This window comes from Schistocerca cancellata, chromosome 4 (assembly GCF_023864275.1).
Source record: "Schistocerca cancellata isolate TAMUIC-IGC-003103 chromosome 4, iqSchCanc2.1, whole genome shotgun sequence".
NCBI classification, from domain to species: Eukaryota; Metazoa; Arthropoda; class Insecta; order Orthoptera; family Acrididae; genus Schistocerca; species Schistocerca cancellata.
Genome location: NC_064629.1, coordinates 891,653,278 through 891,680,246, shown reverse-complemented (window position 1 = coordinate 891,680,246; position 26,969 = coordinate 891,653,278). Strand labels below are relative to the sequence as shown.

The following is a 26,969-nucleotide window of genomic DNA, read 5'->3' as shown; positions in this document are numbered from 1 at the left end:
TAATTATTATGTAAAAGAGAAGTTTCTTCTACATTTAGGAGTATCAGACCATAAAGCGCTATTTGTATCACTACCAAAGAAAAATTCAGGCTGCACAACAAAAAGATGTAGGAATTTCAGTCAAGAAAATATGGAAGTAATTTGTAAAAAACTAAGCCAAACCTAGTGGACAGTCAGCAAACACAATTACACATTCTTGGCTATATTCAATGAATGCTTCCCTTTTTCAACAGTGAGGACCAGGTCCCATAGAGGTAGATAATGGATAACAAAAGGAATTAGAGTGTCTAGTGCTACTAAGAGGAAACTGCATATGGAGGCAAAAGTAAATCGAAGCCCTGAATTTCTTAAGTATGTAAGCACATACAAAGAAACATTTGACAAACTAGTTAAACTAGCAAAATGTACTGTGAATAATAATTTCACTTCAAATGCAAAAAACAAATAAAAAGCGTTTTGGTGTGTTATAAGAAGCGAAGTTGGCAGTGAGGCAGAGAGAAAATGCCCCTCTAAAATAGTGATAAATGGTAGAGCTGTTACAGTACCCAGTGCCATTTGTGAATCATTCAATGGCTTTTTCATAAACTGTAACAAATTTGGTGACTGTTCACCACCAAAAACAAAGCCCAATATGAGAGACAGTAATTGCCCAAGTTTTAAGTTTTCTCATGTTTCCATCTCAGATGTCGTCAAAATCAAAATGTCCCTAAAAAATTCCAAATCTGTGGGGTGGGATGAGGTCCCCACTGAAATAATAAAAATAGTCCATAAATTGGGTGATGCTGAGGGAATTAGATTAGGAAATGAGACACTTAAAGTAGTAAAGGAATTTTGATATTTGGGGAGCAAAATAACTGATGATGATTGAAGCAGAGAGGATATAAAATGTAGATTGGCAATGGCAAGGAAAGCGTTTCTGAAGAAGAGAAATTTGTTTACATCGAGTATAGATTTAAGTGTCAGGAAATTGTTTCTGAAAGTATTTGTATGGAGTGTAGCCATGTATGGAAGTGAAACATGGATGATAAATAGTTTGGACAAGAAGAGAATAAAAGCTTTTGAAATGTGGTGCTACAGAAGAATTAGATGGGTAGATCACATAACTAATGAGGAGGTATTGAATAGGATTGGGGAGAAGAGGAGTTTGTGGCACAACTTGACAAGAAGAATGGACCGGTTGGTAGGACATGTTCTGAGGCATCAAGGGATCACCAATTTAGTATTGGAGGGCAGCGTGGAGGGTAAAAATCATAGAGGGAGACCAAGAGATGAATACACTAAACAGATTCAGAAGGATGTAGGCTGCAGTACATATTGGGAGATGAAGAAGCTTGCACAGGATAGAGTAGCATGGAGAGCTGCATCAAACCAGTCTCAGGACTGAAGACCACAACAACAACAACAACAACAACAACTAAGATTTACTTACATTTAAATTGAGATCCTATTCACTGCCATATTTTATTTAAGCTATGCTAGCAGTCTCAAAAGATTCCAGCTCCTTACATTCCCTGCCCTAGAATAATGGTGAGGTGTCATCTGTATGTATTATTAAATGGGAGGTAAGTGCTTGTGTCATGTCATTACTACGTTTGGGAAGGAGAAAAGGACCAAAACTAAACCAAGCTAAACCAAGAATGGAGACCAGAGGTAAACCTTGAATGGAGACCATTGGTGCTCCTGCATTACTATGTCACTGGTGAAATGAAAATTTAATTTATTATCCATTTTATATATCAGTTTTGTACAATGGATATGTGAATAGAAAATGCATAGATAAATTCCTGCTATATGACTTCAGCTTTAATGGAAGTAACTTACACTTTACTGAGTTGAATTCTTTTGTCAGACTTAAAATTATACCTGCAGTCAGCGTCTGTTGGTCCAGCAGACAGAATAACTCCTGTGACTGCAGTTTAACTGTTAAGATCACGCTAGTTCTCTTCCAACACCAAGCTGTGCTCACACAATCAGATCGATATTTAAAGGGGTAGAGGGAGGAGAAGAGATGGACCTCCCCCCCCCCCCTTTTCATTTCACCATTTCACCACTTGCTCCTCTATCCTTTTCCTCCATCTCATTACCAACTCACTCTCCATCCACTAACTTGCATTTAGTGTTCCATCTTTCCATTCCCCCGCACCCCCACAACACCACACTACTCACAGTTTAAATCTTTAACTCTACCATTTTACTTAAGTTTCTCTTATCCATTAAACAAATTCACAGAAACACAATGAAATGACATAACACACAATATGATGAACTGAAGAGAGAGAACAAAAGAATAACTAGCAATTAAGTTGATTACATTACACAAAACACATGAGACATGTTTAGCCAAAAGGATACAAACTAACAGTAGCTACATTGCGTTGTGTTTTTCATTAAAAATACAAAGTTCTACAAATTAATGTGAGATAAGGCCAGAATAAAAACGAAGGCAAACCTCAAAGAAGTGCAAGTAGACAGTGCTTCCTGATGTGAATGAAAATCACACATAAAATACCGTAAGTAAAAATCAACATTTTTCATAATATACTGTTTTTGACATAGAAACAATACAAATTGTAAATATCTTCCATTACAGACCACTAATGATGTTTCATTTCAGTAAAACAAAATATGTTTTCTGACAGAAATATGCATTTTCCTGTAGTTGAAACATGGATTGCTATTATCATTTAAAAGTGATATCCAAAGATAGGTTATTAGGTTACTTATTTCTAAGCCATGCTTTTCTCAAAGCTCTTCATCTCTGCATAACTAGTAAAATCAATCTCCATTTGAACCTGCTTACTGTAGCACTCTCTAAATTTTCGCCCTACAACACTTCCTTCCATTACCCAACTGACTATTCCTTAGTGCTTCAGGATGTGTCCTGTCAGCTGATTCATTCTTTTAGTCAAGTTGTGCCATAAATTTCTTTTCTCCTGATGAAATACAGTATATACACACCTACATATATATTCTGACAACTCCTGTGAAGTGCACGGCCAAGGATACTTAGCATGGTACCACATGTTTAGGTTTCTTCCCACTAGAATCATGAATGGAGTATGAGGAGAATGGTGGCTTAAATGTTGCTATCTATGCTATACATGGTCTAATATTGTCATCAAGTTTCATACAGAAGGTATATTTAGGAGAATGAAGAGTTTGTTTATATTCTTCACCTGTATTAGTAATTGAATTTTATGGTCTAATCGGCATCTGTCTTCCAGCATCTACCAATTCAGATTTTCCAGAATTTCCACAAAACTCTCCCATAAAATGAACCTGTGATCATTTGTGTCACCCTTCTTTGTATACACTCCATATCCCTTGTTACACCTATTTGGTAGTTGTTCCACACACTTCAACAACATTCAAAGATGGTACACAAAAGTGACTGTAAACAGTGTCCTCTGCAGAGGGACTGCATTTCTCCAGTATCCTGCCAATGAATCAAAGTCTACCAGCTGCCTTGCATACAACTGAGCCTATGTGATCATTCCAATTCATACCCCCTACAAATTGTTACACTCATGTATTTGTATGTGTTGACTTATTCCAATTTTAATTCACCAATGTTGTAGCCATCTACCTTCCTACATTTTGTGAAGTGCACAGTTTTACATTTCTGAACATTTAAAACAAGTTGCCAATCTTTGTACCACTTTCATATCTTATTAACATATTTGTGCAGCTTTTTCAGATATTATAGATAACTGCATCATCTGCAAAAAGTCTGAGGTTAACTATTAACATTGCATGGCAAGTCGTTAATTATACACTTGAACAATAAGTGTCTCAGCACACTTCCCTGGGCATGCCTGAAGTTACTTCTACTTCTGGTAATTACTCTTCATCCATGATAACATGCTGCATCCCCCTTACATGAAATACTCAATCTAGTCACAAATTTTGTTTTACATACCATATAATTGAACTTTTGTTAATAATTTAATAATGTCTTCATTAGTTATCTGACTGAGCACTCTAATCTTCACTATGCTTCTGCAATGCCAAAGTCTCTCATTATCTGTACTATTTAGCATACACATTACACTTCTGTATAAGACTACACCCCAAAAAAATATATTTTGGAAAGTTCTCAAAAATTTTAATTTATATTCAACATTGGTAAATTTCTCTTTTTCAGATAAGACTTTTTTGCTATGGCAAATCTGCATTACTTCAGTCATTATCATTTATTCTGCTTCCCAAATAGTGAAACTTATCTACTACTTCCAGTGTCACATTGCCTAATCTAATTCCCTCAGCATCACTTGACCAATTTCCATTACTCTTGTTTAACTTTTGTTGATGTTCATCATGTAGCAGGTTTCTAAAACATTAACACATTTCATTCATTTTTTCTTCCAAATTCTTTGCCATTTCTGACATCATTAGTAAAACATAAAGATTTTATCACTCCATCCTGAACTTTAATTCTCTTTTGATATTTCTTCTTGGTTTTCTGTACGACTTCCTCAATCTGCTGATTGAGTGACATACAGGATATGCTAGAAGGCCATCCCTCTTCCTTCTCAATCAATGCCTCCCTCTGTTTTATTGCCCTTAGGCTCTTTCATCTGCAGTCGAGTGAAAGTTGTACAAGTTGTAGAAAATGTTTTGCTATGAAATGTCCAGGAGAGCACTGTAGTCTTCAAACTAAGCTATTGGTTGATTACCCTTTTACTCTTTTCCTTTCTCTCTCTCTCTGTCTCTGCCTCTCCCCCTTTTTCTTCTTTTTCTTCATCATCATCTTCCTTTTCTTCCTAATGGCACAATCATCACACACCACCACATGCCTGTAATACTGTTTGATCTAATCACACTTCATCGATCTAATCACACATCATACTGACCTCCAAGTGTGGAATACCAAACTGACAAATCCATTTTGTACGAATAACCTTCCTCTAAGTTCCAATCAAAATTTTTACAGGAGACTGTTATTTGTGTCATGCCTTGTATACTGCTCTATAGTTTAATTTCACATTTTTCTGAGATTCACTGTAATTTTTCAGAGTTTTTCCTTCATTTATGGAAACCACTACACATGTGATAAATTGTGCATCTAGGGTAACTTGCTATATTCTTGCATCTAGGGTAACTTGCTATGTTCTGTCTGTGTAAACATTACTGAACAATATAATTAATAATCACATTTTGTATGGTTTTTGAAACAGCTTTTCATAACTCTATGCTTTCTTTAGTAATTGGTAATAACACAAACACAGCATGATGTTTTGGGAAGAACACAGTGCATGTATTATGGAGGTGGCAGTACCTTCTTCCCAGGTTGCTAGAGTTCAAAGAAAAGATGAGGGGAATTCTTATCTTGGCACTGTTGCACCTCTTGACCAGGAGTAGAGGGGCGATTGTTTTGAGTACTACCATTGGAAATTAGAGTATTTTTCATGAGACAATAGGATGTAGTACTTACAAGCTGTCATTGGACACTGATGCTGATGTCATACACTTGGGAAATCGATAATGAGATGAGACATTTGGATGGTGTGTTTATGGAATTACAGATGGAAATGGAAGGAAAAGGTGTACTGAAGGAGATGAGAAGTGAATATGTTACGTTGCACCAGCAATATGAACAACTGGGATGACAAATGCAGCACATAGTGGAAGTAGTGCTATACATGTTACAATGAAGTGAGATTCATTAGATGTAGAGGGCAGTCTACTGAAAACGGTTTTTGGGACTGCGGATGTCAGTAACATCTGGGAACTGAATGGCATGATAGAAAGAGTGAGCCATGAAGCAAGGATGTATAAGGCCACCATGGAATGGCACACTACACAGTTAACCAGTTTGAAATAAGAAATATTGAACAACACACGGGTATTCCAGAGGGTAGTACTGGAGGTAATGCATCTGGTAAAAATGACAGTAAAGACCGTGAACCAGGACCTGGAAGTCATAGACACACAGATGCATACTTTGAATGGTAGAATGGCAGTAGCAAGATTGTTGCAATCTATGGATGATAGCTTGTGGGTATGCTACTGATAGACTTTGACATAACTGGGCAGACCTTTCACCACTCAGCCTCTGTTACAGAGGAAAACAAGTTGAACATTACACAGTTGTAGTTGTACTGGTCAGAGAAGACACTAGCAATTCTTCCAGTGATAAATCAGACCTACCCGAATGAAACATCAACCCCAACCTAATCCTAGTCTTAAACTGGCTAACAGATAAACAAGAAAGACATGTTTCAATAGAGAAAATGCTCTCACATGTACAGTAATACTATGAGGATCAGCAGCACATGATCAAGACCATAAGTGCCACAACCCCAGGCATCATGCCACTTTTGACCTTGTTTTGTGCACCCTTCATCTACCTTAAGTGGTGGGCAACTCATCAATGCAGCCTACATCTACATCTGTATCTATATACATACACCACAAGCCACTGTACAGAGCTACTAGTAATTTCCTTTCCTGTTCCACTCACAAATAGAGTGAGGGAAAAACAATTGTCTGTATGCCTCTGTACAAGCCTTAATTACTCATTTCTTATCTTGTTGCCCTTATGTGAAATGTACAATGACAGCAGTAGAATCATTTTGCAGTCAACTTCAAATGCTGGTTCTTCAAACTCTCTACAGTGTTCCCTGAAAAGAACACCACCTTCCCTCCAGGGATTCCCAACTGAATTCCCAAAGCATCTTTGTGGTATTTGCCGATCATTTGAACTCACTAGTAATACATCTAGCAGCCCACCTATGAATGCTTTGATGTCTCTCTTTAACCTGACTTGGTGCGGATCCCAAACACACAAGCAGTACTCAAGAATGGGTCACACTAGTGTCCTATATGTGGTCTCCTTTAGGGATGAACCACTCTTTCCTAAAATTCTCCCAATAAACTGAAATCAACCACTTACCTTCCCTACTACAATCCTTATATTTTTGTTCCAGTTCATAGTGCTATGCAACTTTACTCCTAGTTATTTAGTTACTGGGACTGTGTCAAACTGCACACTACTAATGTGTATTCAAACATTATGGGTTTGTTTTTGCTACTCATCTGCATTAACCTACATTTTTCTACATTTAGAGCTAGCTGCCATTCATCAAACCAACTAGAAACTTTGTCTAACTCATCTTGAACCATTTTGCAGTCTCTCAATGACAACACCTTCCCATACACCACAACACCATCAGCAAACAGCTACAGATTGTTGCTCATCCTGTCTGCCAGATCATTCATCTATATGGTAAATAACAGGTGTGCTATAACACTTCCATCAGGAACCCCTGACGATGCCCTTCTCTCTGATGAACACTTGAAGTCAAGGAAAAGGTACGGGGTTCTGTTACTTAAGAAGTATTCAAGCTACTCACATATCTGGGACTGTATTATGCATGTTCATACCATCATTAATAGTCTGCAGTAGAGCACAGTGCCCAACACCTTATGGAAATCTGGGAATATGGAATCCACCTGTTGCCCCTCATCCATAGTTCACAGGGTATCATATGAGAAAAGTACAAGCTGAATTCCACTCAAGCAATCATTTCTTAAACCATCTGATTTGTTGGACAGAAAGTTTTCTGCCTCAAGGAAATTTATTATACTTGAAATGAGAATATGTTCAAGAATTCTGTAGCAAACTGATGTTAAACATATATCTATCTAATTTTGCAGGTCCATTGGTTTACTCTTCTGAAACTTCCTGGCAGATTAAAACTGTGTGCCGAACCGAGACTCGAACTCGGGACCACAACTCATGCCCCGTCCTCACAGCTTTACTTCGGCCAGTGCCTCATCTCCTACCTTCGAAACTTAACAGAAGCTCTCCTGCGAACCTTGCCAAACTAGCACTCCTGAAAGAAAGGATATTGCGGAGGCATGGCTTAGCCACAGCCTGGGGGGTGTTTCCAGAATGAGATTTTCACTCTGCAGAGGAGTGTGTGCTGATATGAAACTTCCTGGCAGATTAAAACAGTTTTAATGTGCCAGGAAGTTTCATATCAGCGCACACTCCGCTGCAGAGTGAAAATCTCATTCTGGGTTTACTCTTCTTATATACAGGAGTCACCTGCACTTTTTTCCATTAATTGGGACTTTGTGCTGGCTGAGAGATTTGTGATAAATACAAGCTAAGTAAGAGGTCACTGCCACAGAGTACTCTTTGTGAAACTGAATTGGAATTCTGTCAGGACATGGAGATTTATTTGCTTTCAACTCTTTCATTTGCATCTCTACACCAGGGATGCTTATTACTGTGTCATTCATATGGGAGTCAGTTTGATAGTCAAACAATGGTATGTTAGTATAATTATCCTTTGTGATCTTGTATGATTATCCTGTGTCAATAAATTCTTGAATCCAAAATTTAAAACTTCAGTTTTCATTTTGCTGTCTTCTGCTGGCACACCAAACTGGTCAGAGAGTGACTGGATAGAAGCCTTTGACCTGATAAGTGAATTTACATAGGACCATAATTTTCTTGTGTTCTCACCAAGATATTTTGCTAAGCTATGGCTTTGGTAGTTGTATGTTTTATGCATTGATGTTTTTACAGGTGTGTGAATTTCTATTAACTTTTGACTTCTGTCATTTGCACATTCTCTTTGAATTGAGAATGCAACAGCCTTTGCTACCTCAGCATTTCCTAAAATTTGTTGTTGAATCATGGTGGGTCTTTTCCACCCTTAAGCCACTTACTTGGCACTTACTTCTCCAGAGTAAGATTTACAATCTGTTTAAACTTTGCCAATAGTTCCTTCTGTATCCATCATACTGGAACTAAATGAAATCAGTTCATTGTCTTAAGTGGGATGCTGACAAATACTTATCTGCTCTTTCTAGCAGAAATACTCTCCTAGCCTTCTTGATTCATTTATTAACTTCAGTAAACTTATTCACTATGATGACATCACGGTCACTAATCCCTCTCTCTATACTGACACAATCAATAAAGTCAGGCCTGTTTGTAGCTACAAGGACTAAAATATTTCCACTGCCTCTGGCCTGCCAAACTAGCTGCTCAAGACAGTTTTCAGAAAATTTGGCCAGTAGCATTTGGCAAGACTGTCTTTCTGTGCACCCCCCGCCCCCCTTCCACAATAAATTCATAGACATCCGAATCTATACTCAGCAGGTACAGGACACTTCCAATGAATACTGCATGATCTTGGTATTTCTATGCTACTGATGTAGACATTCTTTGAAAGACTCTAAAACTGTCACAGTGGAGTCAGGTGGTTGAAAAAAACATCCAACAATAATTTGATTTCATCTAGACCTGTTACATGTGACCAGATAAATTCACTCTCACATTCAAATTTGACCTCTATGGAGGCAACATTTTTGTCAACTACAATGAACATTCCCATCCTGTGGCACAACTGGGATGAACATTCCAATCCTATGGCATATAATGTCTTTTAAATATACTTTCCATGAATTGCTCAATATCTCAGAACTTTTCAGTTTTGGTTCCAGGCAGCTCTTGGACCCAAGAATAATTTGAATGCAAGAAATTTCCTGGAGGGAAGTACATTCCAGAACATTGTTACACATACTTTGACAATGTACTGATACAATTTTCACATTCAAAGTGTCTTTACTTTGCATGTGTTCTGATTTTGCTATCTGTGATCCTCCAGTACAACAGATTTGGTTGGACTGGTTAACTGCTCATACATGAGAAGGTACAAAGGATGAAAGTAGCTAGATATAGTAATACGGGAGTTGTATTGTAGTATATTATTAAATGTGACACAGAAGAGAAGGAAACTTGAGTGGTGTTGAAATGAGCATTGTTGCTTACAGCATGAGATGCCATAAGGGTACAATGAGGTAATATTCATGTATATAGTTGTTTAATATTTTGGAGGGGTTAATGTTTAAGAAGTAGGTCAAAGGAGATTGGAGGTGTTGTGTAGTCACATAACAACATAGAATGTGCCCCACTTTCTGAGCTTTGTTGCTTAATGTAAGGCAAAAAATGTAAATAGTCTATGTTGTAATTTTGCATGTGAAGTCTCCTTTTACAGACTGGTCATGAGTTTGGACCCAAGATGCAGGACTTCCCAAAGAGGGTAGGGATATAATGCCAGTGCTAAAATTCCTGCATTACTGAATTAAATGCAGCGCCATTGCAGGTGTCTGTTGAGCAAGCAGGCAGGCACAGAGGTGCTGATATGTAATTTCACTAGTGAGCCTGTTTGTACACTGCAGTGTGGCCAGGCCAAGCTGTACAATCATGGTGACATTGCAGAAAGGATGCACAACTGCAGTTCAGCCTGTGGAGAATTTCCAATCCATAGACAAACAGGGGTGTTGATTTGAACATGTCTGGGTAGAAGATATGAGCACAAGTGTGCTATTAATCACAATAAATACCCTCTGATTGTAGCAGTTATGCACTGTTTGTCAGCACCCTCCATGACATTGGGTCCCCACAAGTCTCCATCACTCTATGGGCTGGTCAGCATGCAACACTGGTCTGGACAGCCAGCTCCACCACATCAGTCTACCTCCATGCCCATGGACTTAGAACAATGCCCTGGATGAGCCATCTCTCATGCTATACAGTGGCACCAAATCTTTGTCTTGGAATGCAGTGATTCACAGCTTGGGCACCACTTCTGCCATCCTTCCACACCAGGGTGAGCTTCTAACCCAGTAGCAGTGGACACATATGATGTCTGCATTGGTGGCACTGATCACTCAGGACCACACGATGCTAACTCAGGCATGTGCTGTCGAGTGGAGTAAACAGTAAAAGCAGACCCGGATGGGACAACATATGGCCTTCTGACTTCATCAGCAACATCAGTGGACCATGCACCTGCAGACACAATACTCAGGGACATCACAGTACTCCAGTGTTGTAACACAAGGTGAAATAAAAAAAAATGTATCTTGCATTGGAGTATTCCTAGCCACCTGTCGCAAGCACCACCACATACACAACCCACCACCCTACCACCTCTACACCATAGCAGCCACCTAATCATTCCATGATGCTATAACAGATACATATCACACATAGGGCTTCTTGCATTTATTTAAGTAGAGAGAAGACAGGATTTGTATCTCACAAAATTATTACCGTCTGTTGACCATAACTAAATAAGAGCATATAAAATTAAGAATATGTTTATTCAGCTTCTAACAGCATTTTCAATTATTTACAAACAGTTCTGTAAGTTTACAAGAGCATAAATTTCCAATCCACACATGAACTCTTTATACAGGAGGTTCCTCATTATTCATTTATCAGTCCTTTCCTTTTAATGGTATATATTGACATTATCCAGCTTTCATCTCACACAAGGTAATATATATTGACATTATTTCAGCTTTCATCTCACTCAAGGTAACTTACACACATGACAGCCTCCTTCAACTCTGCAGGAAAGCTTCTATTGCGAATTTCATGTAGCTAACAGTTTCAAAGAAATAGTCAAATACTTCCTTGAAGGGTTGCTAAATACCAGTGGAATCTCATACATCATGGGATCAAATCTCAGTCGCACCACAGAATATTTGAGTTGGCCCTTAAACCTAGACTTCACCTCTGAGTGATGTGAAGCTTCACCAGGAGTGGAGTATGTGTTTCAGATTCCACATTAAACTGTAGGACCCAAATAGTCAGCAGGATACCTAGGCTAGGTTAGGGACATGCAAGTCATGAAGTGGTGTAAAGACCACTCACCCACATGTAATTATTATTAGTATTATTATTATTACACAGTCACAAACTGAATAAAAAAAAAACAAACAAAAAAAAAAAAAAAAACACAATACAAGTTGCCGCTGAGACAATATAGGGAATCCCTTTATACTCCTGGAATATGCCATGTTTTCCAACATAAGTGAGATGGTCAGAAACAGGAGCAGAGAGGGGGGCAGGGTTTGCACATATTCCATTGGTCACAATAAAGTCAATTATCATTTTTAATCAGATATCAAACCAGAAATCATACTCAGAAAATCTGGATTACTTACAACAGTTGGTAAATTTAAGCCATCCACACCATTACTGTATTCAAAGGAATGCACATAGTGTGTGCCTAGAGGAAAGTATTTGTTTTGTAATTCAATGTCTATTATGTCCTTCTCAAACCCAGCAGATGATTCTGATACACAATTATACTTTCCATCAATTTCTTTTTCACCATTGTACTTCACTGTAGCTACTCCATTTTGATGCAATGGTGTTTCCTTAAATGATAAAAAAGAACATATAATTAAGTTATTTATTCTTTATTGAAAAATATGTTAGGAGAATTAGGATGATTCTAATGTACCTGGTAGTTGTATTCAACCAAGCCAATGTGTCTTGTTGCTAAAGGAATCTCAAGATTGATTGTGCCCTCTACAAATGTTGCATGATTTTTAACTTCCCATTTGTTGATTGAATTAAACAATGCTGTATTGTTTGGCCAAATGAATTCAAAGTTGTAGATGTTATTAACACTGTAAAACACATATAAATCTTAGCAGATTTGTAGCAAAAAACAAAAAATAAAATAAAAAATAAGAATGTAAACAAACATATGAGAGATGTTACTACTATGATGCTATCAGTTGTGTATTTTTTTTATTTTTCATTCAGAAGCATGCAAACAGAATATTTAAGACACTAAAAATAGCATACTTATTAGCTTTTAAATTGTTTTGGGATTAGAGTCCTGTACCTTTGGTCTAAAAGTAGACAAACAAATACCCAAATATGTGTATTATGACAAGAAAGAAATACTGTGCAGGCCAATATTGAATTCCTCAAGTCACGTGAAGTTTTGCAACTGAAATACCTCTACATCTCTACTAAAATGAAAACAGCACTGTAACCTTACTCAATCTGAAAAATAAATCTGTTCGATTAATCTATAGGTGAGTGAGTATTCTTACAAGCATACATTCAGGGGTTGGACAAATATAGAAACACCATGAGAAATCAATGCTTGAACATAAATGCAGATGCTAGCCAGGTACAGGGATATCAGAAAAAAAATCATCCACTAAGTGACAACAAGGACAAAAGTGTGTGTTGTGTGATCATGACAAACAGTCATTGAAAAGTTTTGTGATGAATAATAAGAGGATGCTGCAAGAGTCACTGAAGAATTGAGTGTTCCACTTCTGTATGTTGCCATCAAAAAAACAACATGAAGGAAGCTACATAAGTTGAGAACTGCAGGGCGAGCTGGAAATCCAAAACTACTAATTAGTGATGAAAATGCTGGTAACACAAAAATGTGGTGTCGAGGCCGTGAAACATGGACTAAGAAGCAATGGAAGCCTGTAATTTGGTCAAATGAGTCTTGTTTCACACTGATGAAGTTTTCTCAGGTTGTCAGCTCAGTCAAGGCATTGTTCTGTGTCAGTATTTTGACAAGTTTCCTACTTTTCATTGTCAGCCTGAAGATGATGAGTAGGAAACTTAATAATCTGATAAAACTTCATACTTGAAATTTTCTGAAACAGCCTACATTTCCTTGTTTCACTGTTTCCACCTTCTGGGCAAGTTTGCATCACAAAAGCAAGCTTGTTGCACTTTCTGTGATGATTTGGGCAGCTATATCATAGCATTCTGAGGACCCCATGGGTGCTATGAAAGGTCACAGAAATGCCAAGGATAATGTGAAGGTGATGCTGTAATGTAAGATGACAGGGCTCCTGTTCACACATCTCACAATGGCCAGGACTGGTTATCTGAGGGCCATGATGAACTGTTGCATCTAATCAAGCCACAAAAATCACCAGATCTCAATATTATTGGTAATTTATAGTCTATTTTGGAGAGAAGGCTGTGAGATTACTATCCACCTCCATCATCATTATCTGAACATGACACTATTTTGCAGGAATAATGGAACAAATTTCCCTTAAAAATCATACAGGATCTGTATATATCCATCCCAAGGCAACTGGAAGCCATTTTGAGTGTCAATGGTTTTCCTATAGTGTGTTAGGCATGGTAATGTGTTGTGTTCATGGTGTTTAAATATTTTTCTCCAATCCCTGCAGGAGATAATGTTAATGGATAATCAGGAGCTTGAATTTTCTATTAAAGAAGGAGTATCTATTATTTGGAGATAGTGCCTTTTGTTTCCATAGAATGTACCATATTGGAATAAAGAAATGTGTATGAACAACAGAGTAAATCAGGATTGGTGCTTGACTTTGTTCTACGAGGTGCATTCAAGTTCTAAGGCCTCCAACTTTTTTTTCTAATTAACTACTCACCCAAAATCGATGAAACTGGCGTTACTTCTTGATGTAATCGCCCAGCAGACATACACATTTTTCACAACACTGACACCATGATTCCACGGCAGCGGCGAAGGCTTCTTTAGGAGTCTGTTTTGACCTCTGGAAAATCGCTGAGGCAATAGCAGCACGGCTGGTGAATGTGCGGCCATGGAGAGTGTCTTTCATTGTTGGAAAAAGCCAAAAGTCACTAGGAGCCAGGTCAGGTGAGTAGGGAGCATGAGGAATCACTTCAAAGCTGTTATCACGAAGAAACTGTTGTGTAACGTTAGCTCGATGTGTGGGTGCGTTGTCTTGGTGAAACAGCACACGCGCGGCCCTTCCCGGACGTTTTTGTTGCAGTGCAGGAAGGAATTTGTTCTTCAAAACATTTTCATAGGATGCACCTGTTACCATAGTGCCCTTTGGAACGCAATGGGTTAGGATTATGTCCTCGCTGTCTCAGAACATGGACACCATAATTTTTTCAGTACTGGTGGTTACCCGAAATTTTTTTGGTGGCGGTGAATCTGTGTGCTTCCATTTAGCTGACTGGCGCTTTGTTTTTGGATTGAAAAATGGGATCCACGTCTCATCCACTGTCACAACCGATGAAAAGAAAGTCCCATTCATGCTGTTGTTGGGCATCAACATTGCTTGGCAACATGCCACACGGGCAGCCATGTGGTCGTCTGTCAGCATTCGTGGCACCCACCTGGATGACACTTTTCGCATTTTCAGGTCGTCATGCAGGATTGTGTGCACAGAACCCACAGAAATGCCAACTCTGGAGGTGATCTGTTCAACAGTCATTCGGCGATCTCCCAAAACAATTCTCTCCACTTTCTCGATCATGTCGTCAGACCGGCTTGTGCGAGCCCGAGGTTGTTTCGGTATGTTGTCACACGATGTTCTGCCTTCATTAAACTGTCGCACTCATGAACGCATTTTTGACACATCCATAACTCCATCACCACACGTCTCCTTCAACTGTCGATGAATTTCAATTGGTTTCACACCACGCAAATTCAGAAAACGAATGATTGCATGCTGTTCAAGTAAGGAAAATGTCGCCATTTTAAGTATTTAAAACAGTTCTCATTTTCGCCGCTGGTGGTAAAATTCCATCTGCCATACGGTGCTGCCATCTCTGGGACATATTGACAATGAACGCGGCCTGATTTTAAAACAATGCACATGTTTCTATCTCTTTCCAGTCCGGAGAAAAAAATCGGAGGTCTTAGAACTTGAATGCACCTCGTAAATCATGCCTGGGTGGTAAAGTGTGGTGATAATATGTTGTGCCTCCAAAAAATTACAGAAAATCATACCATCAGAACTCCAAAATGTGAAAAGATGATTAACATGATCCCACCAGTTGATGGTTGCATTCTGAATTTCTTATGAACAGGCAATTCTACGTGTTTCCCCTACGGGCTCTGATGCTTGCACTCTAGCTCATAATAATGTAATCAGGTTTCATCACAGATTCAAACCCTGTCCAAAAACCACCTTTATTACTGAATAGGTTTTAGAGATTGGTGAACAATAAGCTCTCTAGGAACCCACCTTGTACAAGTATCATGATAATTCCATTTGTTTTGAGTGGTGATACCTGCAGTTCATTCAACTGTAAGTTGCTGGTCTTCTCAGATAAATGAATCAATACAAGCTTGCAACATGAAGTGTGATGCTGCTACTGGATGCCCAGAGGAATGTTTCTTAGCTATGCTTTTGCAGCCACATTTAATGTTTTCCACCTATGCTTAAAAGTTCTTATGTTTCATCCATGGTAAACAGTCACCATAAAGGAACTTCTAGAGAAACAGAGACTACTGTATAACAGGTATAAAACAAGGCATAGGCCTATTGATAGAAAGCAATACCTGAGGTCTTCAATGACTCCCATAGCAGAATACCCCCAATCCAAAGAAATTGTGGCTGTATGTGAAGGCTGTTAGTGGTACAAAGGTTAGTACACAGTTACTCATGGACAAGACATAAAATAAAATTTAGACTAGCAAAGCAAAAGCAGAAATGCTTAACTTTGTTTTCAAATGTTTAATTCTCTTAGCACTGAGCAGATGAGTGAAATAGAAACTAGTGTTAATGGAGTTGTTATGTCCAGTAGCTGGAAGAAAGCACAAGTCACACTTGTCTAAAACTAGGGCAGCAGAAGTGATCCACAAAACTACTGCCCAATACCCTTGACATCCATTTGTTGTAGAATTTTAGAACACATTCTGAGCACAAACATAGTGAGGTATCTCAAACACAATGAGCTCCCCCATGTCACCCAGCATGTATTTCGAAAACACAGATCATGAGAAACCCAACTCACACTTTTTTCACATCACATCCTGAAAGCCATGGATCAAGGCAGTCAGGTAGATGCAGTATTTCTTGATTTCCAAAAAGCAGCTGAGTCAGCACCACACAAATGCTTATTGTCATACATACAACCATATGGGGCATCAGGTGAAATTTGTGACTGAACTGATAATTTCTTGGAAGGGAGGATGCAGCATATTATCTTTGATAGAGAGCCATTGACAGATACAGAAGAAACTTAGGGTATACCCCAGGAAGTGTGTTGGGTCCATAGCTGTTCATGTTGTATATTAAAAATCTTGCATACAATACTGATAGTAACCACAGATTTTTGCAGATGATGCAGTTATCTACATTGAAGTACAGACTGAACAAAACTGTACAAATATTCAGGCAGACTTTGATAAGATTTCAAAGTGGTGCAATGATTAGCAGCTTGCTTTAAATGTTAAAAAATGTAAAATTATACACTTCTCAAAACAAAAACAAAAATAGCATAGTATCATATGAATGTAATATTGGTTTAATGCTTAGCAGGGACATGAAAAGGAATTATCACATAGGCTCAGTCGTGGGTAAAGCATATAGCAGACTTCAGTTTATTGGTAGAAAATTAGGGAAATACAATCAGTTTACAAAAGCAATTGCTTACAAATCACTCATGTGACCCATCCTAGAATATTGCTGAAGTGTGTGGACCCATACCAAATAGGAGTAGGAGGAGATATTGAATGCCAACAGAGCACAGCAGAATGAATGGCCAAAGATTTGTTTGATCCATGGGAGAGTGTCACATATATGTTGAAAGAACTGAATGGCAGACTCTTGAAGACAGATATAAACTATCCTGAGAAAGTCTACTAACAAAGTCTTAAGAACAAACTTTAAATGATGATTCAAGGATTATACTACAGCCTCCTATATATTACTCCCACAGGGATTGTGAGGACAAAATTAAATTAATTACAGCACACACACACACACACAGAGGCATTTAAACACTCATTCTTCTCATATGTGAATGGAATGGGAAAAGGCCCTAATAACTGATGCAGAGGGACACACCCTCTGCTATACATCTGACAGTGGTTTGCAGAGTATGGATGTAGATATAGATGAAGATGCGGCAAACATTTAGATCAGGAGCAGAATGCAATAAATACACATCACTTATTTATTCCTAACAAGTGTTCAAACATATCCCAATATGAGACAAGAGAAACTCTCTTGTAGCAATACAGTAACTAGAGAATAATGAACATACTATACAGATATACGACTTAAGTTCGGAGAAGACGAACAGATGGAACAACAAAACTATAATTAAGCTAAAAGAGATTATGTTCACTTTTACTGGATGCTTAAATGCTACAGAGTACATAAATACAAATAACTTTGGTCCAGTTTCAAATATTTCCAAAACACAATGCCATATGTTTGGCTACTCACTGAAGAAAGTAGAAATGGGTGCCAGCACAATGAATTCAATTTGCTCCTTGGAAATTCAGTAATGTGTGCCAGTCACACTATAAGTTGCTGTGTTCTTTGCATAACTAGCAAAAATGTGAATATTTGAGCATCATTTATAGTATTGGTAAAGTTAGTGACTACAGAATATCTAGAAACTTGTTTGGTGACACAAAATTTGTTTTCAAGTGCAAAAGTGATTATGTATTGATGAAGCTTATGAAGGGTATTCATAAAGTTGTAATAATCACTTTCAAAAATTATGTTTATAAGATTAATTTTTTATTTGATGCAGATCCCTGTCTTCATTCCTGGTACACACTGAAATCCCAATTCCACAGGACCACAACATGCCTCTAGAGGAACCAAAACAAAATGGCATAATCTGTTGGTAAAGTTCGGTATCAAGCAGCAGTAGAAATGTTGCATCTGTGTCAACATAGCCCAGTGTCAACATAACCCAGATGACTTCTTTAGCCACCCAGATTTTCCTGATGCAGCTGAAATATTACCAATGCTGCAAAAAATTAATTGCCTCATGATACCACATTTTATCAATGGGCTGTGCCATTTGATTTTGGCCCCTCTAGTAGTGTGATACAGTACTGTGATGTGAGGATTTCAATGTCTGCTAGGAGTGCTGACATTTACCTGCAAACAAACAAAAAATTAATAACAAACCTTTATTTTTTGCAGTGATAGCTAAAACTTTATTAGTACCCTTGTAGGGTACTAATACGGAAGACAATGTCCTGTGAAACTTAGTTAATATCACCATGTCTTACCTTTCATTCTTGATCAAAAAGTTGAGGGCTGCCCATGGGAGCATTTTGAATGGTGTAGTAGAATTTACAGTTCCTTTCATATCTGAAGCTGTTACATAATCAATATCAGCAGTAGCTACTCTATTACTTTCTGGCCAATACACATTTGCCCTGTAGAAAAATTAATATCTTCATCAATGTTATCAAACAAATAATGTCACTTCTTGAGGACACATAAATCCATTATTTTTACACCCACTTAACAGGATCATAGAAAATTATCTCTTAATTTGAATCTAATTTACATACTTCATATTCTGCTGTTTTCCCAGTGGTTTGAAAAGAGCTGTAGCAATGAATGTCTTTTCCGTATAAATAGGTGTTTTCAGTGAATAAAACAAGTCTGTTAGGTCATTGATGTATTTCAGCTGCAAAATATTCAGAATTTCTGATATCTGTCCATTTCCCCACTGTATCTGCAAACGACCATTTGTCCCTTCTTCCTGTGAGTCAAGCTGTTAAAGCAAAAGAAAACACCTATTTTGTAAACCTTCTTTCTGTGGTAAATTCTGTAGCAGTAACGCTATAAAATTTATTTTTTTGTGATTTTTTTAATTGCAAATATGGTGATTAATATATTCTTACCAATACAGAATATCCATACAATGATCTTTTCTTGTAAGTAGAATATCTTGCAGTGCTATCAACATATGAATATGTTTCAGTAGAGTTCAGCTTTGTAAACACAGTGTAAACTTCAAAGTATGGTGGAGGCAGTTTTAGGTTGCATTCCATTTCAACATCTTTCTCAGAACTTGCCTTCATTGAAGCATTTGTGCCAAACCTGAATAACAACAAAGTTACAAATTTTTAATTTCAAGTGAAATCAAATGCATGCAATGGTGATCTCTTCCTGCAAATATCTGCCAATAATAACAGTCTTATCTATTTTTAAGGGCAAGCTGGGCATTTAGAATGAGCTGATTTACATGGCACTATCATCCACCACAAAACTGCTCTACAGTGCATTCAATATTAGTGATCATTCATCATGTGATCAAAAGTATTAGAACTTATTCCTGAAATGGGTTCAAAATGTAGTTTGTCTAAGGACAGATAATTTCTAGTAAGCAATTCATCCACTTAACTGACAAATTCTTTGCTTCTGTAGAATGGGCAATTTCTGTCATACTGCTCATATTGCCAACTTCTTTCAAATGAACAATAATTTTGAATGAAATATCATATACAGTTACTTTGAAAAAGCAGTGAGAACAATGATACTATTATTTCACGAGCAAACTAGCATTTAGCCACTAATTTCAGAAGATACTCTAAACATCCTTTTGATTTATCATGGAATGAAAGTGATTCTCTGCCTGGTACAACATTATTCTTTCATTTAACAACAGTACTGGTAAAAAAAATGTGAAAATTTTGTTTGGGAGTCAGACTGATATAAATTCAGAGTTCTTTAACTTTGGTGCAGTTCTCTTATTTCATAACTGATAGGATATATAAGTTTATCATACATGGGTTTTCAAGCAACTGATACTAACAGTAAAAGAACTCAAAGAAATACTGCAAAAATCCTGACTAGGTTATCACTGAATTTACCAAAGGAATCTAGTGATATTAAGTAAGTTTAAAACTTCCATTGTAAATTTGTTATCGTGTGTTATGAGTGAAGCTAGTCACATAACTTACAAATTTATGTTTTATAGCATGCTGGTAGATGATGTGTGCAGTCTACAGTATCTGTATCACTAATAGTAGACTGTCTTCTTATTACATTATATGTGTAATATGGAAGAGCAACTTGTACTATTTCATATGCAAGCAATGTATGTTTCATAGTGTGAAGGTTGAGAGAAGCATGATTTTCATTCAATTTTTGATGAATTCAATTATGGTGACACTTCAAGAATGGTTTTGTATGTTCAGAGACAGAACTTTTTTATATTAATTTTCTGCCATTTGAGTATACCAAACTACTGCAAAGCAATCTCAGTGTCACTTTAAGTGCACACAGCAGAATGGGGCACTGAAATCTTTCTACCATTTATATGATCAAATATGTTAAAGCCTTACACATGCCTTGCAAATTATTTATCCATAAACAACCCCATTTACTTTTATTTCTGGATTGTTTTCATTAACACGGGTTAAAATTAAACGTGAAAAAGACACAACTAGTGTAGTTTAAAATAATATGATTTTCATATCAAATGCATGGAGAACAGAATTAAAATGTGGATGATAAACAATTCAGACAAGAAGAATGCAGAAGGTTTTGAAATGTGATGTTACACAAGAATGATGAAGGTTATGAGGGCAGATCAATTAACACTATGCTGAAACTTCCTGGCAGATTAAAACCGTGTGCTGGACCAAGACTCAAACTCGGGACCTTTGACTTTCGCGGGCAAGTGCTCTACCATTTGAGCTACCCAAACACAACTTACTTCCTGTCCTCACAGCTTTACTTCTGCCAGTTGGTAGAGCACTTGCCCACGAAAGACAAAGGTCCCGAGTTCGAGTCTCGGTCCAGCACACTGTTTTAATCTGCCAGGAAGTTTCATATCAGCACACACTCCGCTGCAGAGTGAAAACCTCATTCTGGAAACACTATGCTGCATTTTACAACTTTTGAAATTATGTTTTATTACTGTATGAGGAGATTTACAGTATTTCGTATTCTGATTTCAAATCTGGTTTTTGGTTTTCTGTAACACATATTTTTCTACATATCATATTTGAAATTTTAGATTAAATCACACTTTTTTTCATGGGGAATGTTTTTAATTGCATTAAAAATATTTTTTGTAACCTTGTATAGAATCATTACACACTGCATTTCAGTAAATAATGGTATAAATTCCCTTAAAACTGCTAATAATTATTACAAAATACCCACACGTGAATGACAATTTAATTTTCCTTCACTGGTTTCACTGCATCACTGATATGGGGCACAACTTCTCTTCCTTCATTGTCTCCCTTCACCAGCGTCACCTCTATTTATCGTAAAAGAGTAGTTACTCATCATTTTGAAATCTACCTTCCTGGTACCTCTTTCCATCACCTTGATGTCCTGTCACAAGCATTTTTTGCCGATATCAAAAAGGTTTGAATGGAAAAAAATCAATTTCTGATGTAGGAAATGAAGCCTGACACTCATGTTACATCCTAATTTCATGAAACTCTGCAACATTGTTTTAACCATGGTTTTATAATTTGGATGTTTCTGGTTGCTCAGAAAGTTCTTTAAATGAGACCCAAGCCCTTTGTTTCACTGGATTCTTGGTACTATTAAACAAATTATCTTTCATTAAATTTCTGATCTACGGCCCCACAAAAATCTCTTCTTTAAGTTTCCTAGACATACTTTCAGAAGTTTTGTTGTCAAGCTCAGGAACCAGTCATCATCTTTAGGAAGTGCTGCAGCAAATCGTTTCACTAACCAAAGCTTGATGTGAAGAGGAGGTAATAGTATCTTACTCAGTTGAACAACTTGTTCTGTTGTTACCTTGTTTTATGGACTATAAGATGCTATGAACTATAAGAAGTACCTTAATTTTTATGCAGTTTTTTTTTAAAATAACATTTTTACCATTTTTATTACTAGACTGCAAAGCCACATGAAAAAAATCTTAGTTTTTAAAGCAAAGGTGACCTCTAAAATCCTTGAAAATCATAATCTGAACTTTCTTCTTCTTCTTCTTCTTCTTCCTCTGTCATCACCATTGTCCTCTTCATACATAAGATGGTCCTCACTGCCATTGAGAGTGTTACATCTGCCACACTTCTTGAAAGATTTGACACTTATGTCTTCTCTCACCCTGGTCATGACTGTTTTATCCACAGACAAATGTGTTTGATAGTAAGTTGTTTTAAAGCTCCCTTCAGTGTGAATTCATGTTGGGTTTCATCCATCATACATTTGTTCCATTCCTCTCTCAAATACACTTTAAATGTTTTATTTATAGAGACATCAAGAGGTTGCAAATGTGTAGTAAGTCCTCCTGGAATAATAGCAAGCTCTGTATTTCCCTGTCTCAATTTCTCTTTCACAGAATTTTTCAAATGACTACTAAACTACCCATATATAAACTGTCACTCTCTGTTGATCCATAACAGCATACAAGCCTCATCCATCTGATCCTTGTCATATACATGAACAACACCACCTGGCAGCATTTCAGAAGGTTTTGGCATTGTTTTGTGCTTGAAAATGATCAATGGACAAAGTTTAGTACCACCATCACAACATGAAACGCCAACAGGGTAGTGAATTTCTTCATGTCCACTTGTTTTTATAGTTACAGTTTTAGTACCTTTCATGGCAAGAGTTCTATTGCTCAGCACATCAAATGTCAGAGAATTTCCATCCATATTCACTATTTGGCTTAGTTCCACACTGGTTTTCTTTAAATATTGAATAATAAAGCAATGGAAAGATATAATCTTCTCTTCATACCTTTGTGACATTTTCTGATTTATTTTGGTTTTGCTTTGCATGCTAAGTCCATGACACTTTATAAACCTGTTGCACAAACCAACTCCACACTTAAAGACTTTTAAGTTCCACTGTAGCACCAGCTTACGAGCATGTATTTGAATCATTTTTGTATTAATTCCAATACCATTTTGAAGGTGTCCTTGAGTTCATTTCAATTGTTACCTTCTAATTTTGGCCATTTTACATTCAGTCCTCTATTTTCACATTTTGTCTTCCTCTTTTTTTTCAGTTCTTTTTTCCTGGCACGCCAGTCATGAATTGCTTCTTTCTGTTGGTGGAGGGCTGAAATGCTGCTCAGCTGGTATGTCTCCATGTTCTTCTGCATATGCTATTACTTTCATTTATAGCCTCCATCATATGAATACCCTTTATTTTTTTCCATTACAAAACTAGCTATTAACAAAAATATTGTACTGTTACCGATGACACAAATCACTTTGAATTCAAGTAAACAGGCACTGCAGACTGCAATGATGCAGCATTGGGTAGATACTGTTCTGGGTTTGCGATGGTGGGGTGGGAGGGAGACTGTTAGCAAGCTTGTGAATCCCTGCTACTTATGTTCGTCGCATTGGTGCACTACTGTTGCTAGCTGTATCGAGTGTTGGCATACTGAGATAGGTTTCCTGCAGCATTGAATATATGGCCATTTTTATGGCTGGACATTTTTATATTAATTTCAAGTATAAGATGTGTCTGAATTTTGGAGGCAATTTTTCAAAGAAAAAAGTGCAACTTATTGTCCATAAAATACAATAAATTCTCTGAACTTATCTTGAGGGGTTTTATTTTGAGACAGTTAGTTACCTTCCAAAACTTGTCTTTGGTTTGGCTGTTCTGTTCACAAATAAAACAGAGATTGTTTGTGTAGCTGGATTGTTGATCAAGTAGCGTACAATCTACATTCAAATACCGAATATTGACCATGAATGGTTTTCATATTTCACACATTTAACCTCTGATTTGAGAGGTTTTCATACATCTCCTTGTGGGTACTGAATAGGCAACAGGTACTGACCCAAAAAATTTTCATTTACTCAAAGTACATCTTTCAGGCTATGTTCTAACAAGTCTATAAATAACCCCCACTGACATGGATCATAGATGACATTTCATAAATTCAAAAAACCTTCAATATCACAAACAAAAACTATATGGTCTTCATCTTTAAAGAATTTTATTAATTCCTTTTCTCTTTTGCTTTCAGTCTTGGCCCACATAATTCAGCGGCATCTTTTGTCAGATTCAAGTCATGAGTTAAATCATTTATTTTGTTTTGACAACATAATTCAGATGCAGAATCTTCTTCTGGTTTATAATCATGATCATCATTGCATTCATTTTCTGAGCTGCTCTCTTGTTGCAAATCTTCAGGTGGAACTGGAAATAGGGAGAGATTTACTATGCTTAATTGGTCATTATGCCACAGAAACATTAGCATGTTTTATATCCATGTTACTTTTGCATTATGACCTTCACCATTAACCGCACAAAAATAATAATTCTACACATGATTTTGTGACTCTCTCCAAACCAATGGAATTCCAAAAGGCACTGATTTCCTCTTCCCATTTTTTTACAGTCTCAGACCCTCAACACTTGTATGGCATAACTTGGGTGGTATCCAGCTTTTTTCTTGATCACTAAGCCTTACACAAAAGTATGCATAGGAGACTTTGTCATGAAACTATTAAAGCCCCCGTCTTTGTGTATTTGTGTTATTCAAACACTTATGAGAATATGAGAACCTGCAAGATTACATTCAACATCATAAATACAACATCACAAATTGGTAACATGTAAACAATAGGGTAAAGTTTCTCACCTACCAGCCAGATGGGTATGATAAACACGGTCAACTACTTTATCTTAGTAAACTACAATTTCCCTTACTTGTACTAAAATTTCTCTGCATGGAACTTAAGTTTAAATGAAAAATGAATTTACTTGATACTGATAGGAAAAAAACTAATAACAGATCTGAAATCAGTGCAAAAAGTACCTCTGGAACTGAAAATTACACAATATAAAAAATCATGATGCACAGTGTAATTAATGAGAATGTGCTGAACTGAATCGGGGAGAATTGAAATTTATGGCACAGAATGACTAAAAGAAGGGACCTGTTGACAGTACACATCCTGAGGCATCAAAGAATTGTCAATGTGGTAATGAAGTGAAGTTGGTGGGGGGAGGTGGTGAGAAGATTGTAGTGGGATTGAATACAGAAATCAGGTTCAAATGGATGTAGGTTGCAGTAGTTATGCATAGCTGAAGAGACATGCACAGCATATACTAGCAAGGAGAGCTGCCTTAAACCAGTCTTCAAACAGAAGACTACAACAGGTATTTTTGTCAGCCACTATACAGAAAATTAAGTATTTTAACTACATCATGACTAAATACATATGAATTGTTTTTTTGCAGGAAAATCAGGGTATTTAATTATCTAAATACTTTAACTGTCCTCAGCCTGTATTATTTATCAATTCTGCATCTCTGAATATGACAATACATAATTATTTGTAGGAAATGATTTCAAGCTGTCTACAACAGAAGAAACAAAGAAAATTTTATTTTTCCTTCCCAGATCAAAACCCAAACCTGCATGCCTTCCAAGAAAGTGCATTCCGGAGATTTTCTAAAAATGGAAAGAATTTTGTGAGTGGTATATTACCAGTGGAGGTGACTAGTTTGAGGGAGGTACCGCTTAAAATGTAGTTGAATGGGCACTATAGGTGTTATAATCAAAGTTTGAAGTCAGATCAGTGAAATGGTGTGTATGTTTAATTTGGTTGTAAGGAATCAGAGCATTATGCTGTGGCAAGGAAGTTGCTCAATTTGCTGGTATATCAACATGGCTGTCCCATGCCTCTACAGGGAATGGTGCACCACTTGCAGACACATAACACAGCATAAGAACAGTGGTTTTAAATCTGACAGGAATTACTACTATAAATGAATGCAGGTCCATTAAACCAGTTGCCTAACCAAACACTGTAGAGGGAACTGTGTGCAACAGACATTTGGAGTTCAGTACCTCGCTAATTGACATTTCTCACAGCAGCACACGTCAATGGGCTGAACAACACAGAAAAACTACAGTGGATGATTAGATGCATGTGTTGTACAAATAGTCACATTTTTGCTTCTTTTGAAACTATGGTGAGGTATCAAGTGCACCAACAGACCAATAAGGTGTATAACTTTCTGTGTGTTAAGAGTTTAGTTCAGACTGAGGGGGTTTTGATAGTTTATGGGGATGTTTTTTTGTGTCATGATTTGGGCTCACTCACTATGAACATAAGCCAGTATGTTTACTTCAACATGATTGGAAAACTTGTGTTGCCCTTTCTTCTAGAGCTTTATGATGAATGTGCTGTGGACAGTCCTGTCTTCCAAGATGACAACAGCTGTGTTCACAGGGTTGCAAGGATTTTTTCCTTGTTTGGTGAACACTTAGGCATCAATAGGCCTGCTAAATCACCCCATCTTGATCACATAGCATTATCTGAAACCATTTGGACGACAGGTCAAACATAGCAGCCAACACCCCCACAATTTGGTAGCTCTACGGGATCTACTCACCAATGAATGGAATTAGCTCATTATGGAATATGTGAAAGAACATGTGGACTTTCTCCCTAACCAAACTGAGACCA

At 37.2% G+C, this 26,969-nt stretch overlaps 1 protein-coding gene across 1 annotated transcript in view; it reads right to left on the bottom strand.

Annotated features, from left to right (window-relative positions):
- Positions 1 to 26,969, bottom strand: part of LOC126185051 (uncharacterized) — a 707,909-nt gene that overhangs the window by 322,324 nt on the left and 358,616 nt on the right. The window contains exons 41-45 of the mRNA XM_049927806.1: positions 19,431 to 19,629; positions 19,095 to 19,300; positions 18,807 to 18,956; positions 12,279 to 12,447; positions 11,977 to 12,192 (exon numbers count right to left, since the gene is read on the bottom strand). Of these exons, the coding sequence (XP_049783763.1) occupies positions 11,977 to 12,192; positions 12,279 to 12,447; positions 18,807 to 18,956; positions 19,095 to 19,300; positions 19,431 to 19,629 (940 nt within the window). The remainder of the gene's footprint in view (positions 1 to 11,976; positions 12,193 to 12,278; positions 12,448 to 18,806; positions 18,957 to 19,094; positions 19,301 to 19,430; positions 19,630 to 26,969) is intronic.